The following is a 22,717-nucleotide window of genomic DNA, read 5'->3' as shown; positions in this document are numbered from 1 at the left end:
ACTCAAAGAACAATCTAATATGAGTAAATAATAGTTGAATACACATAAATCTCCAAACTAGACTCTATTCTCAAGTGATTATATGTAAAGGTACCATAATCATATCTTTCACAGCTCCCTTGTTTTTAATGTTAAAATTTTTTCTAACCTTTTCCTGTTAGATTTACAAACCAAAACACCTGCCCATTTTTTGTATGTTACTATCAGTTTTGCCCATTGCAAATTTTGTTGTTGAAATAGTTCTTTGGAGAAAGTCAATTTCTCACATTAATAAAAATAAAATTCATTCCTATAGTGAATCAAAAAAGTCAGTGTAGTCAGTTTTTTTCTTTTCTTTCTTTTCTTTTCTTTTACTGAATGAGTAAATCAATCACACACCAACAGTGTTGTAAATTTAAGTGCAAAAGCATTGAAGTGCTTTACTACAAATTACAACCTAGAAACACGTTAACTGAACAATTAAGATTCATACAATCAGATTTAGATATATAACAACACAAAGTAGGAACAGAATTACAGTACATTTACAACACAAGACAGATACATGAATTCATTAGAAAATATTGTAATAAATAATTCATGAATTATAGTGCAATTGATTTATGCATAAATATAACTAATTGCCTAACAATCAGTTTATATTAACAAAATCTGTCAAAATCAAGGCAGCCACAGAGTTTTACTAAATTACTGCGACAATGGAAATACTGCAATTAAAAAACAAATACAAGTATTTGTACTGTAAACAACTAAAAAAATCAGTCTCACTAAAGTTAGTATACAATTTAATATAAAATTGTCATTAGCTACCAGAAATGGTTTAAACAACTTTACTGAGCAGTAGTTTTCTAAAAACAGAGGCACTGTTTTTTCTTTTCCTTCTTTTTTTTTTTTTTAAATATAAAATACTTGAGGAACATTCAAATAAGTAGAAAGCATATAAGGGTTGCTTTCACCTTCATTAAAAGTCTGCTGAAACTGGATTTTTCATAAAACTGTCAATTAATAAGTAGTAACTGGTAACTAAATTTATAAAGTACTTTGAAAGTTTAACATAAAGAACATCTTAATAGAATCATTGGGGAGAAGGGGAACCCATAAATTTCCCTGCCTTTCCTAGTTTGTATAATCAAAAGTTAACTCAATAATTAGAAACATTTTGTTTCTTTTAAAAGTTATGGGTTGATCATTACCTATAAACTATCAAAAAATATTTAATTTACTATTTCTGACCAAAAATAAATAATACAAATACTAAATGCTGCAAATTAATTATAATATTACCTATAAAACTACTGATCACTGTGAAGTCAATAGCAAAATGATCCCTGATTTTATGAATCCTGTAAAGTTTTTGGTCAGGTCATCTTTTAAATGATATAAAAGTGTTCTGTAAGTATCCCTTTTCTATAAACTTCTCAATCAATTTATTAATGTAAATATAGTGTGAGGAATAAAAAAGCTCAATATAAATATTATGTAATGCATTCAGGCCCCCAAATTTTGCAAGTAAAATTCTGTATAAAGAGGTCAATAAAATTGTGTTGAAACATTTACTTTATCTTTTAACTGTGTTTTTCAATGGGGGGGGGGGAGGGGAAATATATTAAATAATCCAAGTTCTGGCCCTCACAAAATATGGCTTAATTCTTTAAAAAGAAAGATGACCCTGACATCTGCTGTTTTGCAATCCGTTATGTATACTTACTTGGAAAAAAAAAAACAAAAACAGAGCAAGAGGATTCATACCCTAGTATGCAGGTAACATTAAGCTGAAGAGGGTTCAGTGTAGCTCTAAGAGACCAAATAACTACTTGGTTGTGTAGCTTCCCACTCTTCAGTTTCTTTAAACATATGTAAGCAGTTTTTAAATGTAATAGCTGAAAATCTCTTTAGTATTACATGTATATGAGATTATTAGTTACACACAAACACAAGTGTAAAAACACAAGTATTTGACAAGGTGCACTTATTTTTTAAATTCAGCTTTAAGTATTCCTTTTGGACTTAGGAAAATTGGCTTAGAAAAATGATCAGAACCTGAATTTTAACAGAGAAAGGGGCACTCGGAGAATTCTGAATATATGAAGCAAATCCCCATTCTTTACATGGAGGTACATGCTTTATAACATTTACCACTGCATACTCCATAAATCCAACATGGATACTCTGAACCACATTTTAAAACTGCTATATAAAAATTATTGGTCTCTCTTATGAGTCTGTAAAAGTTAAAATGCACTGCCCAGCTTCTAACTACCCAATTAGTAGAGTTTACATTACTGAAAGTTCAAAACAGCTTCAGTGTTAAATATCTGTAAATCTATTCAAGACCCTGAACAAACTGCAAATTTGGTTATTAGCAAAATGATAATGTATCGCCCACCAAAATGAAATCTGTAATTCATTTTGATAAACTGAAAATGTTTTGAAATGTCACAGCAGCAAATATATTAAAGTTACACTGAGGTTTTTCAATAGTAGGAGTGTGTCACAATCCTTAAAATTTAAAGTAGTCATAACATCAACTAACCAGCACATTTAAACCAAAATTATCATTCTCAAGCTTTTTCTGTGCACATTATAAACATGCTCTAAGTTGCATTCCAACTTTCTTTTCTAACCTTACACATTAGCTTATTTTTCAAATGAAAAACAAAATTAAATTATTTTAATAATTAAATTTAAATTACTTTTTGTTCTTAGTATTCCATCTTATATTAAAGGATTCTATAGCTGCTGGGGTTAACTATGTGTCAGTTTTCTTAAAAAGTATATACCTTATAAACCCCAACTTCCTGCAAATCAACTATTAAATGATAAATATTAAATTTCATTATACATATCATTTAAGGTTTTCTTTTCTATTCCTGGTGGATGCACTTGAGTGCATTTCATATTTCATAGAATACACTGTAGTGTACTAATACTGTATATATTAATTTTTCTTAGTATGGAGATAGCTGTCTATTTAAACTTTGATTGGTTGATATACTTACAATAGCTGTAAGTATATTATGTAAAAATGTTTACAAACTATTAATATCATATTTCCATTATAAGATGGTTCAACTGAATGGCTGGAGTGGTCTTTCACCAATAAAAATGTTTCACTCGACAATTACTTGTTTTCCCACAACGCTTTATGCTATTGACTACTAAAGAAAACCTGAATCTTTTCCACCTATTTATACAAGGATTAAATACAAACTATCAGAATTAAGTAAGCAACTATATAATTCTGTCCACAGTGAAAACCCTGAATAAAACTTTTTTTCAAAAGGCATGTAAGTGGTTTTTGAACTGTAAAATTTCATGTCTCCTGTCAGAGTGAGCATCTGTAATTCCCACATGTGTGTATACAGACACACAAATACACACCTGTGCACATACTCACACACACGCAAACACACACACACACACACACACACACACACACACACACACACACAAACATCTTCCTAACAAGTAATCTACACAGGCTTGCTGTTTTTGCAGCTGCCAGTCCCTGAATCTGTCATATTATATAACCCAGTGTCTGGTAATCGGAGTTTCTTCTTCGGAGGAGTCTTCAGTGTTCCAGATCTTTCTTTTACCTTGTATTCTAAAGTGCTGTGAGGTACCCCATAAATTCCTTGTGCTTTGGAAACACTCATCTTTCCGCTCATTACCATTGCAATAGCCTCTTCCATTATTTCATGATCATATTGGCGATAACGGCCACGTTTTTTCCTGGGCTGCTTATTATCTTTTCGATCCAATCCATCTTCAGTATTTTCAGAGGTTCCATCAACTGTTCCATTTTTAGAATTAAGACACAAAGGAGAGAGGTCCCCATGTAGAAAATAAGAGTCAACACTTGAGTGAGTTACAGGCCCAGAACATTCTACTTTGTTCTGTTTAGGGAGTATATTTTTCAGTTTTTGGAGAGCTGATCCTTCTAGGACTGGAGGAGAGGTTTTGGAAACTTGATACATAACATCCAGCAGACCAGGACCATCAGGTTGTGGTTTTGAAACAGAACTTACTCGGAGCTGAGGAATTTTTAACTGTACAGTAGGATGTGAAGTTTCATATTGTAGACTTTCATTTTTTTCTTTAAATTGAGTAACCATTTTCTGTAGAGTTAACTGATGGAGGTAACTGGAAGCTGTTGGGAATTTTAATTCTGAGGTTTCAAGTAGATTGAGTTTACTTTTTTCTGTGCGCTCTGCTTGAGCTCTTGCCCACAAGGCTACCTTTTGCAGCACTGCACAAGTTTCTTTACTGTCTTTATATGAGTAACTATCATTGAAATCTCGAGTTTTGTTTTTAAAAGATGCAGGCTTCCCTGCTGGTAAGGCTTCTAAGTGGAGAAGTAAAGTTTTTTGAGGTATGCCATAAAGTATGCCTGCTTTATTTATGTCCAGTGCTCCAGACTGAATGTCTTTCAAAGCTTTTGAGAGCAAACCATCTGCAAACTCAGCACTTCTTTCCACATAGTCCTCTCTGTTTCTGTGTAGTCTCCTGGATGGATGGAATGAAACGATGGTAAACTGATGCATGAGAGACTCTCACACAGCTATGGAAGGGAAGGGTCCACTCCTTTATTATACTCCTTGCTTAGGTAACATCACTGCTTATGACTCTTTTTAAGTCTGTGAGATGTAGTAGTTACTCCTTATCAAAGCAAACGCTACAGTCCTGGTAGGACAATGTGTCAATCATACGGTGGCCTCAACAGGCAGACCTTCCAAGAACATAAAATCCTAACTCAGTATTTGTAAAAATATTCTCATGATGTTGCTATTCCTCTGACAGATGCTTGCAGAGCAATACTTATAATTTTTATTTGTACAATTAGAGTTCCATTATAAAAAATACCCAAATCCTAAAGGAGTTTTTGTTAGTAGAAACGTGACGTTACCGCTAAACAAGTAATAAAAGAGTCAACCCCTTTAAAGGAAATTTGTAGCAGCAAGAATATTTCCAAACACAAACATCCCATATTTCCACAAGACTAATGTTTCTCTAGACAAAAACTTAAAATCTGAAACAAGCAGACAAGGTATATTTGGGTAAAATAATTTGATACTATAAATGTTATCTCTATTTCAAACATATCATTGTAATTTTCAAAGTTTCTCAAACAGAAGCTAACTGTACCTTAAGACTCAAAAGCTACTACAGTCTTAGTTGAAACAAATTACACTCTACATCGAAGATTTCAATGTGACAAAAAAGCTTCCTATGCAGTTTGTTAATGGGAAGATGCAAAAGTTACTATATAAAAATCCAAAAATCCAACAGAACAGCATTTCACTGCTAATTATTTTCACTGCTAATTATTTATTTAATTAATGAGAACTTTGAAAGCATGAAAGGACTTTTTGTGGTGCTTACTAGATATATATTATTATATATATTATATAAAGTTTGCCACCACACCTAAAGCACAGTGAAAAAAATGTAAACATTATAAGCTAACTGTAAGAATTAGTAAGTACAGTACTTTTAAAATTTGTTGATTGTTTTAAAAAAAGTAAATAGTGAAATCACATATTTCCCTTAAAATTGCCTCCTGAGTACTGAATTTTAAATTTTCTTTACTCGTCCTGCTTCTTGGTTTGTAGTCTATGGTTAAGTTGGTAGTTCATTTTAGTAACATGAACTAAAGTTTGGTGATTGTTCTGATAACTTTTCTTTAACAGAAAGAATAAAAAAGAAAAAGAAAGGACGAATGAAAGGTATGAGAGACACACACTTATGAGTGACAAAAATTCTGGAGGAAAGCTATATATGTCAATCTACTCAAAGTAGTATTAAGAGTTCTCTGTAGAGATAATTTTATATTAATATTAAATTATATTTCCTAGATATTGCTTACCCAGCCATTGAATTTTCAGAAGAAGGATCACATATGGATGACTCTTCAGATTTTATGCTGGTTTTCTTTGTAGAGAGATCTAACACTCCATCCCCTATAATTTTTGCAAGAGAAAAAACTTTATATTTGTGACAAATAGGTAATCCTTACATTTTAACATTTCATATTTTGCTGATCTACTAATTCATGACCTAAAAATTAACACCTGTATTTGACATGTGGCCATTACCAACTCATTTGGTGGTTTTAGCAATAGGACATGACTGGGAAGGCACTACATAGGAAAAAAGAACAGAGAAGGAGCTGGCATATCGTAAGTGATATGAAGAAACAAACAGGCTATGATACAAAATCTGTTTAAAAGCAACACTTGGTCACCTTTCCCACTGTTGTGCAGTGAACAGCCATTTAACTGCTTATCCATGATTTTTTTTTCTATTCAAGGCTGCCCAGATGATGCTCTGAGAAAGTAGGAATGATGTAAGTTGTACAAAACAGAGACCACAGAAAAAAATGATGATGAATAAGAGAACAATAACTAGCATTTACTAGGACTGGCAATATGTGGAACATATACTTTGGGTAGTAAACTGTGACTCTTATGTATAACCAATGTATTTTTAGAATTCAGTGTAAAATTTTACAGTTTTAAATAACTGAAACATAGAACAGTTGAATCACTGTCTATATAATATAGTGTTTATATCTGTTACTGAATGAAGACATAACCAGTAAGAATATGACATCTTAGGAAAAATAGCCTGTTAGAAAACAACTGCTTAAGTATTTATTAAAATGTAGTTATTTTTATTATTGTTATAATATTGAATTTCCATAAATAAAATCAATGATTCAGACATGTTAATCTGATAAATCTGAGGGTCAAAAAGAATAAACATAAACTATGAATTGAAAACACAGCACTCAATAATACTGTGAATATTTCTTTACTGATAGTTAAAAAACTGAAAAGTTATAAAGAATCATTATAAGAAAACATATGTCTAAAAAATATACTAAAAAATTCAAGCTGGTTTAAAAAAAATTCAACTGGGTTTTATTGTTACCATATAAATTCATCTAACACTTAAGTGCCCTGCAAAATACAAATACAGGAAAATAAAACAGTCTCACTCATAACCTATTAATTACTATGTATAATTCAATAATAATTTTATGGAGTGCTTACTATGTGCAAAGCACTATTTTAGGAATTTAGAAGCAGCAGTAACAAAGGTATAAAAATAAAAAGTACTAACTGTCATGGTACCAACCATGACCAACCAAACACGTTACCTGGGGGAAAGCTTCTATAAGGAACAGTTTGTGCAAAGGTTGTGATACGGAATCATTTCTAAAATGTTTGTGGAATAGCAAAGAAGCCAGGGTGGCTGGAGTGGAGTAACCCAGGCTGAGTGAAATGAGATCAGAAGTGTAGGAAGGCAGGAGCGCCTGGGTGGCTCAGTCGGTTAAGAGGCTGACTTAGGCTCAAGTCATGATCTCGCTGTTCGTGAGTTTGAGCCCCACATCAGGCTTTGTGTGGACAGCTCAGAGCCTGGAGCCTGCTCCAGATTCTGTGTCTCCCTCTCTCTCTGCCCCTTCCCTGCTTGCACTCTGTCTCTCTCTCAAAAACAAATAACGTTAGAAAGAAAGAAAGAAAGAAAGAAAGAAAGAAAGAAAGAAAGAAAGAAAGAAAGGAAGGAAGGAAGAAAGAAAGAAAGAAGTGTAGGAAGGCAGATCACATTAGGCCTTATAGGCCATAGTAAGAAATTTCTATTTTACTTTGAGAGAGACAGGAAAGGAGGATTGGAGTATTCTGAGCATAAGACTGACACAATTTTAATTTATGCTTTTATTTATTTTTTTTTCAACGTTTTTTATTTATTTTTGGGACAGAGAGAGACAGAGCATGAACGGGGGAGGGGCAGAGAGAGAGGGAGACACAGAATCGGAAACAGGCTCCAGGCTCTGAGCCATCAGCCCAGAGCCCGACGCGGGGCTCGAACTCACGGACCGCGAGATCGTGACCTGGCTGAAGTCGGACGCTTAACCGACTGCGCCACCCAGGCGCCCCTAATTTATGCTTTTAAAGGATCAATCTGCTGTGGTGAGAATGGACTGCAAGGGGCTAAGGGTGGAGGAGGGAAACCTGTTGGGAAAGTGGTATGATATTTCTCAACTCTGGGCTTACACACTTTGTTAGTTTCCTCTTTTAGAATACTCCTAATCCTCTCTTTCTATCCCCACACTCCTAATTCTCACCAAATCTTACTCTCAATCATTCAGGACGCAACTTGGATTTGGTTGGTTGTCATTGTTCTAGGTTCCTATACCTGCAACACTACATTATTTAGCACTTAGCATGCTATATTCTAGTTGCTTATATACTTACCACTGTTAGCCATGCAGACTCTAAGCTATGTGAAGGCAAAGACCATGTCTATTTTATTCAGCCAGATATCCCCACTGCCTAGAATAGTGCCTGGCACACAATAAGTGTTCAGTAAATACTTGCTGAATAGAATTTGGAAGAATTAAAAGGGGGAGACTGGACAAGTAAACACAGAATATGGTACACAGTACCTTAAAAAATTGTTAAGTGAAGCATCTCATCCCATGCTACCCATGAAGCTCAATTTTTTATGCTTTGTCTCCAACTCAACTCAACCCTCATACTTCCTGTGTCCCTAACTACTTGCAGTTCCTCAAACATGCTATGTGGTGTCAGGTCTCTCAAACTGCAGTGCACGGTTCCCTCTGCCTAGAGTGTTCTACCTTTTCAACTTGTCAAACTCCTACTCATCTTTAAAGATCCACATGCTCCCAAGCAGAAGCAGATTTTTGTTTCCCTTGTGTCAACAGCATGCTATAACACTTATGACACTGTCTTGTAATAACTGACTTATAGATCTTTTTCTCCCACAAGACTGAATTCCTCAGGCCAGGGATCTATTTATTTGTATTTCATAAAGAATAGAGTGCTGTGACCTACTGAAAGAAGAAAGAGAGAAATGTCCTTTCCTTTACTATCTCATTTCTCTTCTTCAACAACTAAATTTTGCTAACTCAAGACCTTATAAAATCATTTTCTTCAAAAAATCATTACTACCTAATTTATATTCAAATTTAACATGGAAATCATTAGTTTTGATTCTGCTCCTGTTTTATGTAGTTTGTAGCACATAAAACATGCTCTCCGTAAGTCTGTTATTCCTAGTCAATGTTACAAAATGAATTAATGAAATTTCTCCAATTCTAAACTCTTCTAACAAAAGTAACACCAACAATAAATGAGTTAATTTAAAAAAAAACACAAAAAAAACCAAACAAAAAACTCTTCTAGACTTTTGATATGGTTGATTTAAAGTTAATTATTCCACAGTCCAGAAATAAGAAAAGGAGATACAAGGAACTCCTCTTCCTCCTTTACATTAACTACGCAAATTAGGTTGTTGCTCCCTAGCTAGGGCAATAAAGGCATTCTTGTCCTTTTTGGACCACTCCTAGAGACAAGGACCTGGCTGGAGATAATTTTAAGGATGAACTAGACCTAAGTCCTGTTCCATCTTTAAGAGAGCTACCCAAATCAGGCTTATACTCCTGATTCTCCTTTTTTCAAAACTCTAAACAGTGACCAGAGTGAGAAATGCTTTAATTTTTTTCCCCCACAGCCTTGTCCCCATCCTAGGGTACCTATGTTAAACGTTTTGCTTTAAACGTATTTGAGAACTTAAGGAACACATTACAGTCTGTTATCCAGTTAAAATGGCAAATATACTCCTTCAGCATATTTCTGTCACACAGTAAAATCACTCAATCAATGAACACTTATGTAGTGAATACAGGATACATAAATATGTAAAGAATTTTTAGAAAAATTTTAGTTATCACAGAAAATCTCACTTTTTGTTAGCAGTGCCTTGGTCTATACTAAAGTATTTTGCTGATATCATGACTCCAGTAGCTCAAGAGCTAGAAAAAACATAAAGAGTCACCTCTAGGATTGTCCAAATTAGAAAAGCAAAAACAAGAAAAGGAGAGAGATAGCTTGGGAAGAATGACAGAAAATGAAAAGATCAGGAATGGGGGGTAAAGGGGATTTTCTTGCTCCTGCTGCTGATTTAGATCTAGCTGTAGTGATAACATCTAGAAGAATCACTCCTTCAGAATGGAGTTAGCACACCATAACTAGATTGTCTTGTGTGTATATATTTCCAAAGTACTAATAATTAACTTGATGGATAAAAACTAAGTACTTATTATGTATGCTCTAGGGCAATATAAACTAAGTAGAAGACAGACTGAAATTTATTTACCATTCAACTATTGGCAGGTACATAAGGTTGTTTTCGTTTTACACTATTACAAACTATATTGAAATGAAAATCCTTCTAAATGCTTTCTTGTGTTCATGTATAAGAATTTTTCTAAGTTATACACTAGAAGTATAAGTGCCGGACTTTACAGTTTGAACTTTAGTAGATATCACCAAATTTCTTTCCCACATCCTTGACAACACTTGGTGGTGTTGAGATTTTTAATTTTTGCTAATTTGGTAAGAAAAGCAAGTTGCAGGAGTAAATTAACAAGAGTGCATTTAGTATGCATTAATGCGAACTTCTAAAGCATACAAAAAGATTTTGCTTATTAATGTATGAATAGGTATTATCAGGGGTTGCTTCCAAAAGCAAACAAAAGGATGTGATAGTTCCTTAAGAGAAAGCATATCAGAAGCAAACATGATCAAATAACATATTATTAGTTCTGGGTGACAGGAACATGACTATTATACTGTATATTTCTATACAATTGAAAATTTCCTAATAATAAATACAGATTATTTCAATTTACTAGTTATAGACTGGGTCTGAACACTACAGTTTACTTATTGTTGATCAAACACTAATATGACATGTATAGAATTAAAGAGGGGCCAGTGTAATCTTTCAACAAGGTCAGGTAAACTGTATATATTATATTACAAGAGATAACTTTTTAAATGGACCAATGCTTGAAAAACTGAAATCATGACTAAACTGGGCAATTTCTTGATATAAACACTTTACTGGGTTATTTTTTTTAGAATTCACCTTCTTTTAAAATCAAGATTTGAATTTTCATTAACAGATTTTCAGTTCTGTATTTTCATGCAAATTCCTGATCAAGGATCTATTCAAAGGAGACAAATGCAACTGTTATAACATAGAATTGTATTTCACCACTCCAAGGACACCATTCTTTCCTATCTCTAATCTTATGGCCTTTGTCCATTCTTCAAAGTATGCTCTGTGTTCTCTTGGCCTGGCTAACTTCTACACATCCTTCAGAATCATCCCCTCAAACATTTTTCTAATTTTCCCCACAACATACAATACCCTTTGTATTCTTCTATACTGTACTTATGACATATTATTATAATTTGCCTAATTTAGCACCTAAACTCCAATAGGGGAGTTAGTAAGTATGTTTGGAATCTATTTAAGATTTATATTGAGTTAAGCATAATTACCTGGCTGATTTTCTCACAATACCCACTCCCTAAGCCAGGGCCTGAAAGCAACAGTACTCCAATACTTATTCACGGACTCATCAATGACTCACTCAATTTTGTCATAATAATAAGCACTGCATACAACTGACTCTAACAAAATAGTCATGCAATCAATTAACTTTGTTCAGCCACTCAGAAAATGACAACACAGTCAAAAGGTTGATATCTATATGGAAGAGAGGGTTAGCTTCACATAGAGAAACTCTGCTTAAGATAAAGAGGCTAAGAATGGTTTTCAATCAATTTCTATATTCGTTAGGTTCTAATAATCATACAGATTTTTCTTCAGAAATTATTGTCAAGACTGATGATCATTAATCAATTAATTGTGAATATTACGTACATTAAAAACATATTTATTAACTCCTCACAACACTTTGGGTCTTCAGTTGCTACACAAGGCAAATCATGAAGCTCAGTCCATATTGGAGTATGGCATGGGTCTTTGAAGCCACGTTATTTATCACCAATATTAAATATATAAACATTAGTAAGATTCAGTTCACGAAGACAAGTTAATTTTTTTTGAGAGAGACAGAGAGAGAGAGTGAGCGAGCATGAGCAGGAGAAAGGGATAGAAGGAGAGAGAATCTGAAGCAGGTTGCATGCCCAGAGAGTTGGACACAAGGCTCAATCCTATGACCCTGGGATCATGACATGAGTCGAAATCAAGAGCCAGACACTAAACCAACTGAGCCAACCAGGCACCCCAAAGCAAGTACACTTTAATGAGAGGAGACAATATCACATAAATTTTAAATTCAAAAAAATTTTTTAATATTTATTTATTTTTGAGAGAGAAACAGCATGAGCGGAGGAGGGGCAGAGAAAGGGAGACAGAATCTGACGCAGGCTCCAGGTTCTGAGCTGTTAGCGCAGAGTCCAATGCGGGGCTCAAACCCACGGACTACAAAACCATGACCTGAGCCGAAGTTGGACGCTTAACTGACTGAGCCACCCAGGTGCCCTGAAAATATCACATAAATTTTATATTGCCTAGAGGGAAGAATATTCCAAATGAAATTTCACAAAAATGGTAATTACTAGCAATAAAACTTTCATCAAAATCACTGCTACTTAACATTTAATAATGCTTGATGCAAACTGCAAACCTTTGTTAATAAATACCTTAATGTTATTTCTACCTTATGTCTCAGATCACTTCTTATCTATCTCCCTAAATGGGTCTTGTCTTTCTTTTCGCCCCTCAATGTATGGTCCTAGTCAGCCTTTGGCTCTTTCTGGTCTTTTCTTCCTGTACTCTCTAGGAGATTCCTATGATTTAAATTATTAATTTATTCATATTCAGCTGACTTCTAGAACATATTAGTAACTCACAAAAAATCTAAATATATAAAACCAGTATTTTTCTTTAGTGCAAATAAAGTATGCAAAAACAAACAGCATTACCTGTCTTACCCCATTTAGTGCTTATACAACCCAATATATTAATAGGTTTTATAAATTTGCAAATTTTAATGGTAACATTGAAAGTGAAAGACAGGTCAATTATCTTGCCCACAATCATACAGTTGTAAGTAGTGAAAATGCCATTCAAATTCAGGCAGCCACGTTCTAGAGTCTGCCTTTAACCAAAATTCTAATCTGTGATGTTTTAACAAAACAGATTATAATGTTGGCAATGGTGTAATAAGCTTGCATGGTCAAACACTACTAGCTCAGGAACACAACGCTTTTGGAAACATAGCAATATGTTATCAAAAAGCTTAAAAATGTTTACACATTTTGGGGTGCCTGGGTGGCTAAGTCAGTTGAGTGTCCGATTCTTGATTTCAGCTCAGGTTGTGATCCCAGGGTTGTGGGACTGAGCCCCACGTTGGGCTCTGCACTGAGTGTGAAGCTTTTTTGTGATTCTCTCTCTCTTCCCCTGCCCCTCTCCTCTGCTAGCGCACTCTCTAAAATTAAAAAAACTGCTTCTTGGCCTTAAAAAAAAATGCTCACACTTTTTTAGGCATTTTAAGAAAATATTTAACGTGAAAATGTTTTCATGTACAAAGACAAATGAAAGATTTCAATATGACTGATAAATGTAATTTTTTTACAACCATAAATATTTAACAAATAGTTATATAAAGTATGGTACTTTCACTTGCTTGAGAATTAGGTCTAACATATCCATTAAGGTAATTAATAAAACATGGACGGGGCGCCTGGGTGGCTCAGCTGGCTGAGCATCTGACTTCAGCTCAGGTCATGATCTCGTGGTTTGTGCGTTCGGGCCCTGCATCAGGCTCTGTGCTAACAGCTCGGAGCCTGGAGCCTGCTTTGGATTCCGTGTTTCCCTCTCTCTGCCTCACCCACACTCACACTCTCTCTCAAAAATAAATTAAAACAAAACAAAACAAAACAAAACAAAACAAAACAAAACATGGACCACTGCAACTGCTATTATCATGTTTTTAAAAGGTAGGAGATAAGGTGCCTCGGTGGTTCAGTGGGTTAAGTGTCCAACTTTGGCTCAGGTCATGACCTTGTGGTTTGTGGATTCAAGCCCTGCATTGGGGCTTTGTGCTGACAGTTCAGAGCCTGGAAACTGCTTTGGATTCTGTGTCTCCCTCTTTCACTTCCTCTGCTCATGCTCTGCCTCTCTCTCTCTCACACAAAAAGAAGTAAACATTTTTTTTTAGAAAAAGGTAGGATATAAACTTGAATAGAGATACAGACCACTAACCATACAGAAAGCCAAAAAATCAAATATAGAATAAAACCTGAAAGTAAATATACCAAATGACACCAGTGGTGGTTTCTAATAAGGATCTGGGTAGTTAAAATATGTGTGTGGACACATACTTGCATGCATATATTAAAAATTCTTAACCCAAACTTATTTCTTTTAATTTTTTTTACATTTATTTATTTTTGATAGACAGACACAGACCACAAGTGGGGGAGGGGCAGAGAGAGAGGGAGACACAGAATCTGAAGCAGGTTCCAGGCTCCGAGCTGTCAGCACAGAGCCCGACGTGGGGCTTGAACTCACAAACCGCAAGATTGTGACCTGAGCCGAAGTCAGACGCTTAACCGACTGAGCCACCCAGGTGCCCCTCTTAACCCAAACTTATTAATAAAACTTATTAATACAGACTTATTGACAAAATAATCCAAAGTGGAAAAAGCATTCCCTTGGGTTTACCCAAATTTTATTTTTAAATTGTTTTTATTGTTACTAGTTTAACCACCAAGTTCAGAGTCATAGAGGAAATAACCAATAAACTATCAGAGTAGCACATCGACTCAGTTTTTCCTTCCCTTATTTGGCTCCCTCTATAAGCATGTTTTTAAAAGGGAAAGTTATAGTCTTTCTCATGCATTTTATTTAGTGCATATATTCCTGAAACCCACAGAATTCATTCATCTACATGTAAACTAAAGTACTTACAGTGAATTTAGGATGTAAAAATAAATAACACTAAATTTCATTAGACAAATATTACTGGTAAAATTAAATGAGATTTCAACAATTTCACCAAATACCATTTTAGAATTTCAATGCAGCTCTTTTTCTTTCTTCAGTTATTCCTACAAGTACTGAATTAAAACAAAGTTTCAAAGGCTTCAAGTCCATACTTGAAAAATATTTTTTCAACAGGTTATTTTTCATCCCATGTATTGCACTACTCTATAAGTTCAAGTTTTAACATTTTACTTTAAATGTGGGATGTATACTTATTACAATAATGTCATATTGGAAGACTTTACATTTGTTGACCACACATTTGATAGTGTCTGTCATGCTTATTCAAAACTTATTTATGTTTTTTAAAAAACTTTTTACTGAAATATAACATTCATAATAAAAATGCACAGAAGTATATACAGTTTAATAAATTTTCACAAACTAAACAGTCCTATGTAAACAGCACCTAGATTACGACCTTTCAACCAAGAGACACCCCCACCATATCACCCTCTAATCATCAACTCACCCCGCCCCCACATATCCTGACTTCTAACAGCTTCTGTTTGTTTGTTTAAAGTAGGGTTCATGCCCAACGCTGAACCCAACATGGGGCTTGAACTCACAATCCTGAGATTAAGACCTGCTTAACTGAATGAACACTCCAACTTCTAACAGCTTTATATGTGTGCACCTTGATGCAGCAATTTCACTTCTAGGAATGTGTCCTAAGGTAAAAATCAAGATTGAGTGCAATATTGGGGCGCCTGGGTGGCTTAGTTGGTTAAGTGTCCGACTTTGGCTCAGATCATGATCTCGCAGTTTGTGAGTTTGAGCCCCACATTGGGCTCTGTGCTGACAGCTCAGAGCCTGGAGCCTGTTTCGGATTCTGTGTCTCTCCCTCTCTTTGTCCCTCCCCCGTTCATGCTCTGTCTCTGTCTCTCAAAAAAAAAAAAAAAAAAAAAAAAAAAAAAAAAAAAAAAACAAGAAAAAAAACAAGAAAAAAAAAAAGACTGAGTGCAATATCTTAGTTCAAACATATGTTTACTTATATATCTGAAGACAGGATTAAATATAATGTTATACACAAAATTGAATACTACTCAAAAAAGTAAATGATTCTGTAGAAAAATATTTAGTAACATAAGAATGTTTAAAAATATTATTATATATTTTTAAACTGAGAGAGAGTGTACACAAGCAAGAGAGAAGTGGGGAGAATCTTAAGCAGGCTCCATGCTCAGCACGGAGCCCCATGTGGGGCTTGATCCCATAACCCTAGGATCATTACCTGAGCTGAAATCAATTGTTGGACACAACCAACTGAGTCACCCAGGTACCCTTAAAAGTATGATTTTAAAAACACAAGTTGCAGACGATTATATTATGTATGATTTGTGGGAGTGAGCTCTAGGAAGACAGAGTGTGAGTGTGTGTGTGTGTATTTTTTTTCCCAGAAAATGATTTGGAAGGATTGAAAACTTAACAGGAACAGTTACCTCTGGGTGGCTAAGGAAGGATAATTTTTATTTTCTTCATTTGCTTATTTATTTTCTAGTTTTTCTATAACACATAGCTTTTATAGTTCATTCATTCAATTAGTACTTATTGAGTGGATATAATAAGCCAGTCATTTTCTTAGGCACACAGGAGATAACAGAAAACAAGACAGAAAATGTTCCTGCTCTCATGGAACTTATTGTCTAGAGGGGAAGACAAAGAAAAGATCAATAAAAAAAAATTTCACAAGGTGATTAAGACTTACCATGAAAATAAAACCCAGTAACAGGACACAGTAATAACAACAGCAGGTGGAAAGAGGTTACTATGTTGGAATAAATGATCAGGCAAAGCCTCTGAGAAGGTGCATGTGTTCTTTTTAAAAAGTAAATTATATCAAGATAAAATTCAAACACACAAAAATATAGAATGATCCTCCCATTACATCCACTCTTCAGTTTCAACAATTACCTACATTTTTGCTATACTTGCTCCATTTATCCCTATTTACTAAAGTATTTTAAAGCTAATTACAGATGTCACATCATTTCTATATCATGCATCTTTAAAACATATAAGCATTTTCATACATAACTATACCAATTCCTTGCTATCCTCTAACGCCTGGTTTGTACTGAAATTTGCTCTACTGAGTCCTTAGGACATTAACTTTTTGAAGAAGCTAGGTCATCAGTTCTACTACAGACCATTTTACATTATACTTTGTTTTGTTTCTTGTGGTCACTTTGTTCTATTTCCCAGTAATTCTGATAAGACTTGAATTAATTCTAAAGCAAATGGTTCTCAAACTTCTGAATCTCATAATTTCAGTCTTAAAAATTACTGTGGACCTCAAAGAGCTTTTGTTTAGGTGAGTTATATCCGTTTATATTTACCATATTATAAATTAAACCAATAAATTTAAAAAATATCTCTAATTGATAACTCTATAAATGTGTTTTTAAAAACATTTTAATGAAAAATAACACTTTCAAGTAAAACAATGAGGTTTTTTTTTTATAATTTTGCAAATCTCTAATGTCTAGCTCAATAGAAGACAGCTAGTTATATATGCTTCTGTATTCAATGTATTTAAATTTACTAGATCATGTAGTCTCTAGCTGACTTCATTACATATTTGTGAGAGAATGAGAGTGAAAAGGACAAATAACTTATATTATTTAGTTTTCACCTGGGGTATCCCCTGAAAAAGTTTCAGGGGTTCCAAGAGCTTCCTAAACCACATTTGAGAACCATTGGCCTAAAGAGTTACTTAGAGGGGCACCTGGACTCTTGATTGTGGCTAGCCCAGGACATAATCTCACAATTCGTGGGATTGAGCCCTGTGTCCAGCTCTGTGCTGACAGCACAGAGCCTGTTTGGGATTCTCTCTCTCCTTCTCTCTCTCTGCCCCTCCCCACTCATGCTCGCTTGTTCTCTCAAAATAAATAAACTTAAAAAAGAACTGCTTAGATTCATATTCAATGTTTTCAGCAAGAATACTTCCAAAGTGATGCAACATTTCAGAAGGCACATAAAGTCTAATTTCAATGATGCTCAAGTGATCATTGTGGTCTGATGGTGATAGTCTGACCCCACCATACATTGTAAAGCTCCCCAAACAACCTTTCCTCTAATAGTTTTATCTTCTGATGATGATGTTTGATTCAATTATCTTATTAGCAGATGCAAAATAGTAATATTTTTAGACTATCACGTCTTCCATATTTATTATCTTAAAGATTCTTCTTTAAGAATCTTCCTTAAATGATGGCTATTTGGTCCTGAAATACAATTTGTTTAAGAAAAAAAAAAGGAATTATGCGTAACTTTTTCCTTTAATTGCTCATTTGCACAGTAAGGAGCTGGTACACTACTGTATCTCCAGTGCGGACTAAAGGCTTCGAGAGGCACTTCTATTTTCTGATTATCATAAACTAATGGATTTTAAAACATTCAGCATGCTTCAGTTGCAATTGTTCTTCCTTTTGATGCTCAAATGTTCTCATATTGGCCAATGGGGAACCCTTAACATTGGCTTCTGTATTCTGTTGACAATTCAGCCTTTAGAGCTTCCTTGCTTGTTGGAACAAGATGTTCTAGGCTCATTCTGTACACTTTCTAATCTAGACCAGGATTGCAAAGAAGCAGCTAGCTTCCTTTTAAAGAATCCCCAAGCACAGAGACCCATGTGGGACTCGAACTCATGAATCAAGAGATCACGACCCACGCCGAGATCAAGAGTCTGATGCTCAACTGACTGAGCACCCAGGTGCCCCTAAAGGCAAATAATGTTTATTTTTATTCTATTATCTTAAGAAGATTGTTTTTAAAGTTTATTTTGAGAGGGACAACTCAAGTGAGGGAGGAGCAGAGAGAGAGGGGAGAGAGAGAATCGCAAGCAGGTTCCATGCCTGATGCAGGGTTTGAACCCCTGAAGCTGTAAGATCATGTCCTAGCTAAAACCAAGAGTCAGAGGCATTTTAACTGACTGAGCCACCACCCAGGCACCTGAAGGAAAATAATGTTTAAAGACCATAATCCAGGTCTAGTTCAATGTGATTGAGCTGTCACTGCTTTTAGGTACTTCAGTGACCAGACTAGGAAAAAGAAAAGAAATTCATGAATTTGCACTGACATTTCCAATTCACATATAATATTAAAGTGTTTTTACTTCTTTCATTTTACTCTTGTTTTTTTTCCCTTACCCTGGAAATCCTGGTTTCCTAACAATGTTAACATGATTACATATTTATCATTTAAGTTTCAAAATAACAATGGCAATACTATTACTAGTATTACCAAAAGCATTTCTTTGAAGCATCTCCTTGTCCTTAGAATATATTCCACTAAGAATGTACAGTCAAAATACTGGTTAAAGTCACCTCACATAATTCTTTCTTCTGTGTCATATAATGCAGTCAGGTTTATATGCTACATTCTTTCTCACATGTTTAGGGATTGCTTTATTATTTTTTTTAAATGTGTATTCTTTGGAATATGTAGGATATTTACATAAAATTACACAAGGTCTATTCACAGAACTTCCATCCTTTCCTCTCTGCCTCATCTACGTCACCCCCTTATAGGTAACCATGCTGTTAGTTTTTATCTTTCCTGCTTTGTTTTTGCAAACCAGAATATATTTCTAACGCTTTGCTATTATAAATAATGCCCTCAATGAAAAACCTTGAACATATATACACATATATTCTCTCCATATAAAACAGAGAGGTGGACATGAACAAGATCTTAGCAAAGCCATACAAGTCTTGAAAATAAACTTAAATTTTGTTCTTTATGTAATAGAAAACTAAGAGGAAGATTTTAAATACAGAAGTAATGTAAGCTTTACTTTATTCAATCTGAGCATGAGAATACAATTTTGGCAAACCGATAAATTCAAAGTTATGTTAAGATATTCATTATGAAAGTTATCTCTTCAGAAGGAAAACAGATGAAATTACAAAGAGAACTAAAATCTGATGTCACTTAGAAACCATGTGGTGCTAAAGTGGCCAATTTAGTATCAAACTATAACAAATATTCAGGAAAAATGTAATGGCCACAAAGGAAGTTGATCTTTTCTTCCTTTCTGTCCTTCTTTCTTTCTTTTTATGCTTCATACAACTAATTATGTTAGCCAAGTGATGGTTTGTTTACATGGCAACATTTATGGAACATCTGACTGCAAAGAGCATGATTTTTTGTGATATTCTTTATAAGACAGAAAAATGAAAAATCCAGTTCATATATTCTGTAACAATTATATTTCTTGCCACTCTATAATCTTGACTATAGAAAAAGCTTTCAATAGCCTCTTGATTTTTAAGTAACTGAGGCAATCTTCATATAGTTCCTCAAACATAACTGACTTGTTCCTGCTTTTATTGATTTCTGATATTTTTGTCTTTGTATCTGTTATTTCTTCTACCTGGAATGTCTTGCCCTCAGATCTTCATATGGAGAACTTCTCATTATTCAAGTCTCTGCTCAAACTCATTTCCTCAAGAAGACCTTACCTAAATAATCTGATCTAAATACCTGACCATCTTACCTAAAATAATATTCCTAGTCACTCTTGATATCTTGCTTATTGATTCTTTTGGAAAATAAGGGGCACACTGACAGGCATATTTTAAAATGTTACAAATAACTTCTGGAAATGAAAAATGTAATAACAAATTAGAAACTCAAGATACAGGTTAAGCAGTGATTAGAATAGCTCAAGAGTGAATTAGTGAATTTGGAGATTGTTCTAAATAAACTAATCAAGATGCAACACAAGGGGACAAAGAGGTGGAATATATAAAAGAGAAGATAAGAGACAGGATAGAATGAGAGTATCCAAAATATGTCTCAGTAGATTTTGACAGGTGATAAAATGAGAGCTACAATACATTTGAAAAGATAATGGCTAAAAATATAACAATTGATGAAAGATATTTGGCCTGTTAATAGAAACCACATGATTAACAATCAGAATAAAGTAAAACTACACCCAAACATATCCCAGACAACCTGCAGAACACCATAAACAAAACAGAGAAAGAGACAAAGACAGAGACACTAGAAGTACAGAGTATGAAGATTACCTATAAAGGAAAGATGATGAGTTGAAGTTTTAGCCAAGACACTATCAGCACTGCTAAGTGCTGAGAAAAAAATAATTGTCAGTCTAAACTAGTATACCCAGAAAAATTATCTTTGAAGAACATACATTAAATATAAAAAGAATCAGGGTGCCTGGGTGGCTCAGTCGGTTCAGCACCTGACTCTTGGTTTCAGCTCAGGTCATGATCCAAGGGTTGTCAGATCAAGCCCTGCGTCAGGCTCCATGCTGAGCATGGAAGCCTGCTTATTAAGATGCTCTCTCTCTCTCTTTCCCTCTGCCCTTCTCCCCCGCCTGCATGCTCTCTAAAATTAAAAAACAAAAAAAGGAGAAGAAGGAGAAGGAGAAGGAGAAGGAGAAGGAGAAGAAGAAGAAGAAGAAGAAGGAGAAGGAGGAGGAGGAAGAGGAGGAAGAGGAGGAGGAAAGAAGAAGAAAGAAGGGAGAGGGAAGAAGAAGAAAGAGATGAAGTAGTAGTAGAAGAAACTGAAAAAAACCTTGGAGTTCACTATCAATAGAATTAAAAGAATTAAAATTTCTGTTCCCAGAGTAAATCTGAGATATGAGATAAAGGAAGGAATGGTGAGCAAAGGAAATGGTCATCATATATGTAAAGCTAAACAAAAATTGATAATATAAAACAGTTATAATTAGATTAGATTATTTAGATTAGGTTAGACTGTGGTGTGATAAAAAGAGAAGTAAAGTTCTGATAAAATGGCTGTATGTGTTGGGATAGGTGACAAGTTAAGATACTCTAAGTTCTTTACATTAAGTGTTCAGTTAATTACACACTAAAAAATTTCTAGCATAACCACTAACAGAATAGCAAGAGAGTATATAACTTCAAAATCAGCAAAGAAAAAAAGTGAAATAAAGGAAAAAATGAAACCTAAAAGAAAATAATGAAGGAGGTGAAAGAGCTAAACAAACAAAGTACAAAATAAGATGGTGGAAACAAATAATTAGAAGGGTGAGAAGTGCTACAAAAGAACACAAGCTGCTATAAGAAAATATAATAAGAGACCCAAACTAAATTTTGGTGGGCATTAATAAGAATGTGTACACATGTGTATGTGTGCATGCAATTTAGGAAGTGTGGAGGAGGTTTTCTTAGAGACATGGTGTTTAAAAGACTTGAAAAAAGCCAAGTTTTATTTAGAATAAATTGGTGTGGGTAGAGAGTGGCTTCTACAAAAAGGCAATGGTATGTGTGAATGTTCTGAGGCCTGAGTGTATGACATATTGAAGAAAATGAGAAAAAGCCAGAATGAGGACTAAAACAAAAGAGATTTTAGATTTTATCCTAAGGACAATGAGAAGCCATTAAAAGGTTTTAAGCAGTGGACTGGTTTGCCTTGATTTGGAATTTTTAAGTATCTTCTATCCCTAGAGTCAGGGAGTATTAGTTTGAAAAGGGCATGGATAATCTAGATATATTATGTTTTCTTCTTCAGTTTAAATAAAATATGGTATAATCTTAAGCATAGAACATAACATTTTCCTCCATGTCTTTAGCCTTGGAAAACAAAAGCTCAGCATAGAAATCAAGACGAGTCATTTTATGGCCTTCACTGGTAGACACAGAAATATCTTCTGAATTCTGTATTCTCCTAATAGAATAACAAAAGACTTCATTTACTGTAAACATAATACCATAAAACCATAATGGCTCTCTTAATGACAGTTTAACATCTCAGCTGACAGCTTCACCCACCTTAATCTTAGCCAAGAAACCAGACTAGTAGTGACAGTAACACCAGCAAAGGATAC

General features: G+C 34.4%; 1 protein-coding gene across 5 annotated transcripts in view; it reads right to left on the bottom strand.

Moving 5' to 3' along the window:
* The window catches only part of LCORL (ligand dependent nuclear receptor corepressor like), a 167,421-nt gene that overhangs the window by 30,610 nt on the left and 114,094 nt on the right, over positions 1-22,717 (bottom strand). For 3 of the 5 annotated variants that reach the window (XM_030314132.1, XM_030314131.1, XM_030314134.1), the window contains exon 6: positions 5,867-5,960. In XM_030314132.1, coding sequence (XP_030169992.1) covers positions 5,867-5,960 — 94 coding nt within the window. Of the gene's footprint in view, positions 1-1,233; positions 4,507-5,866; positions 5,961-22,717 lie in introns of those variants that run through there. The other 2 variants (XM_030314133.1, XM_030314138.1) reach the window with 2 other exon arrangements.

The sequence above is a fragment of the Lynx canadensis genome, chromosome B1 (assembly GCF_007474595.2).
Source record: "Lynx canadensis isolate LIC74 chromosome B1, mLynCan4.pri.v2, whole genome shotgun sequence".
Lineage (NCBI taxonomy): Eukaryota > Metazoa > Chordata > Mammalia > Carnivora > Felidae > Lynx > Lynx canadensis.
Note: the sequence above shows the minus strand (reverse complement) of the source record. Positions and strands in the feature narration are given on the sequence as shown.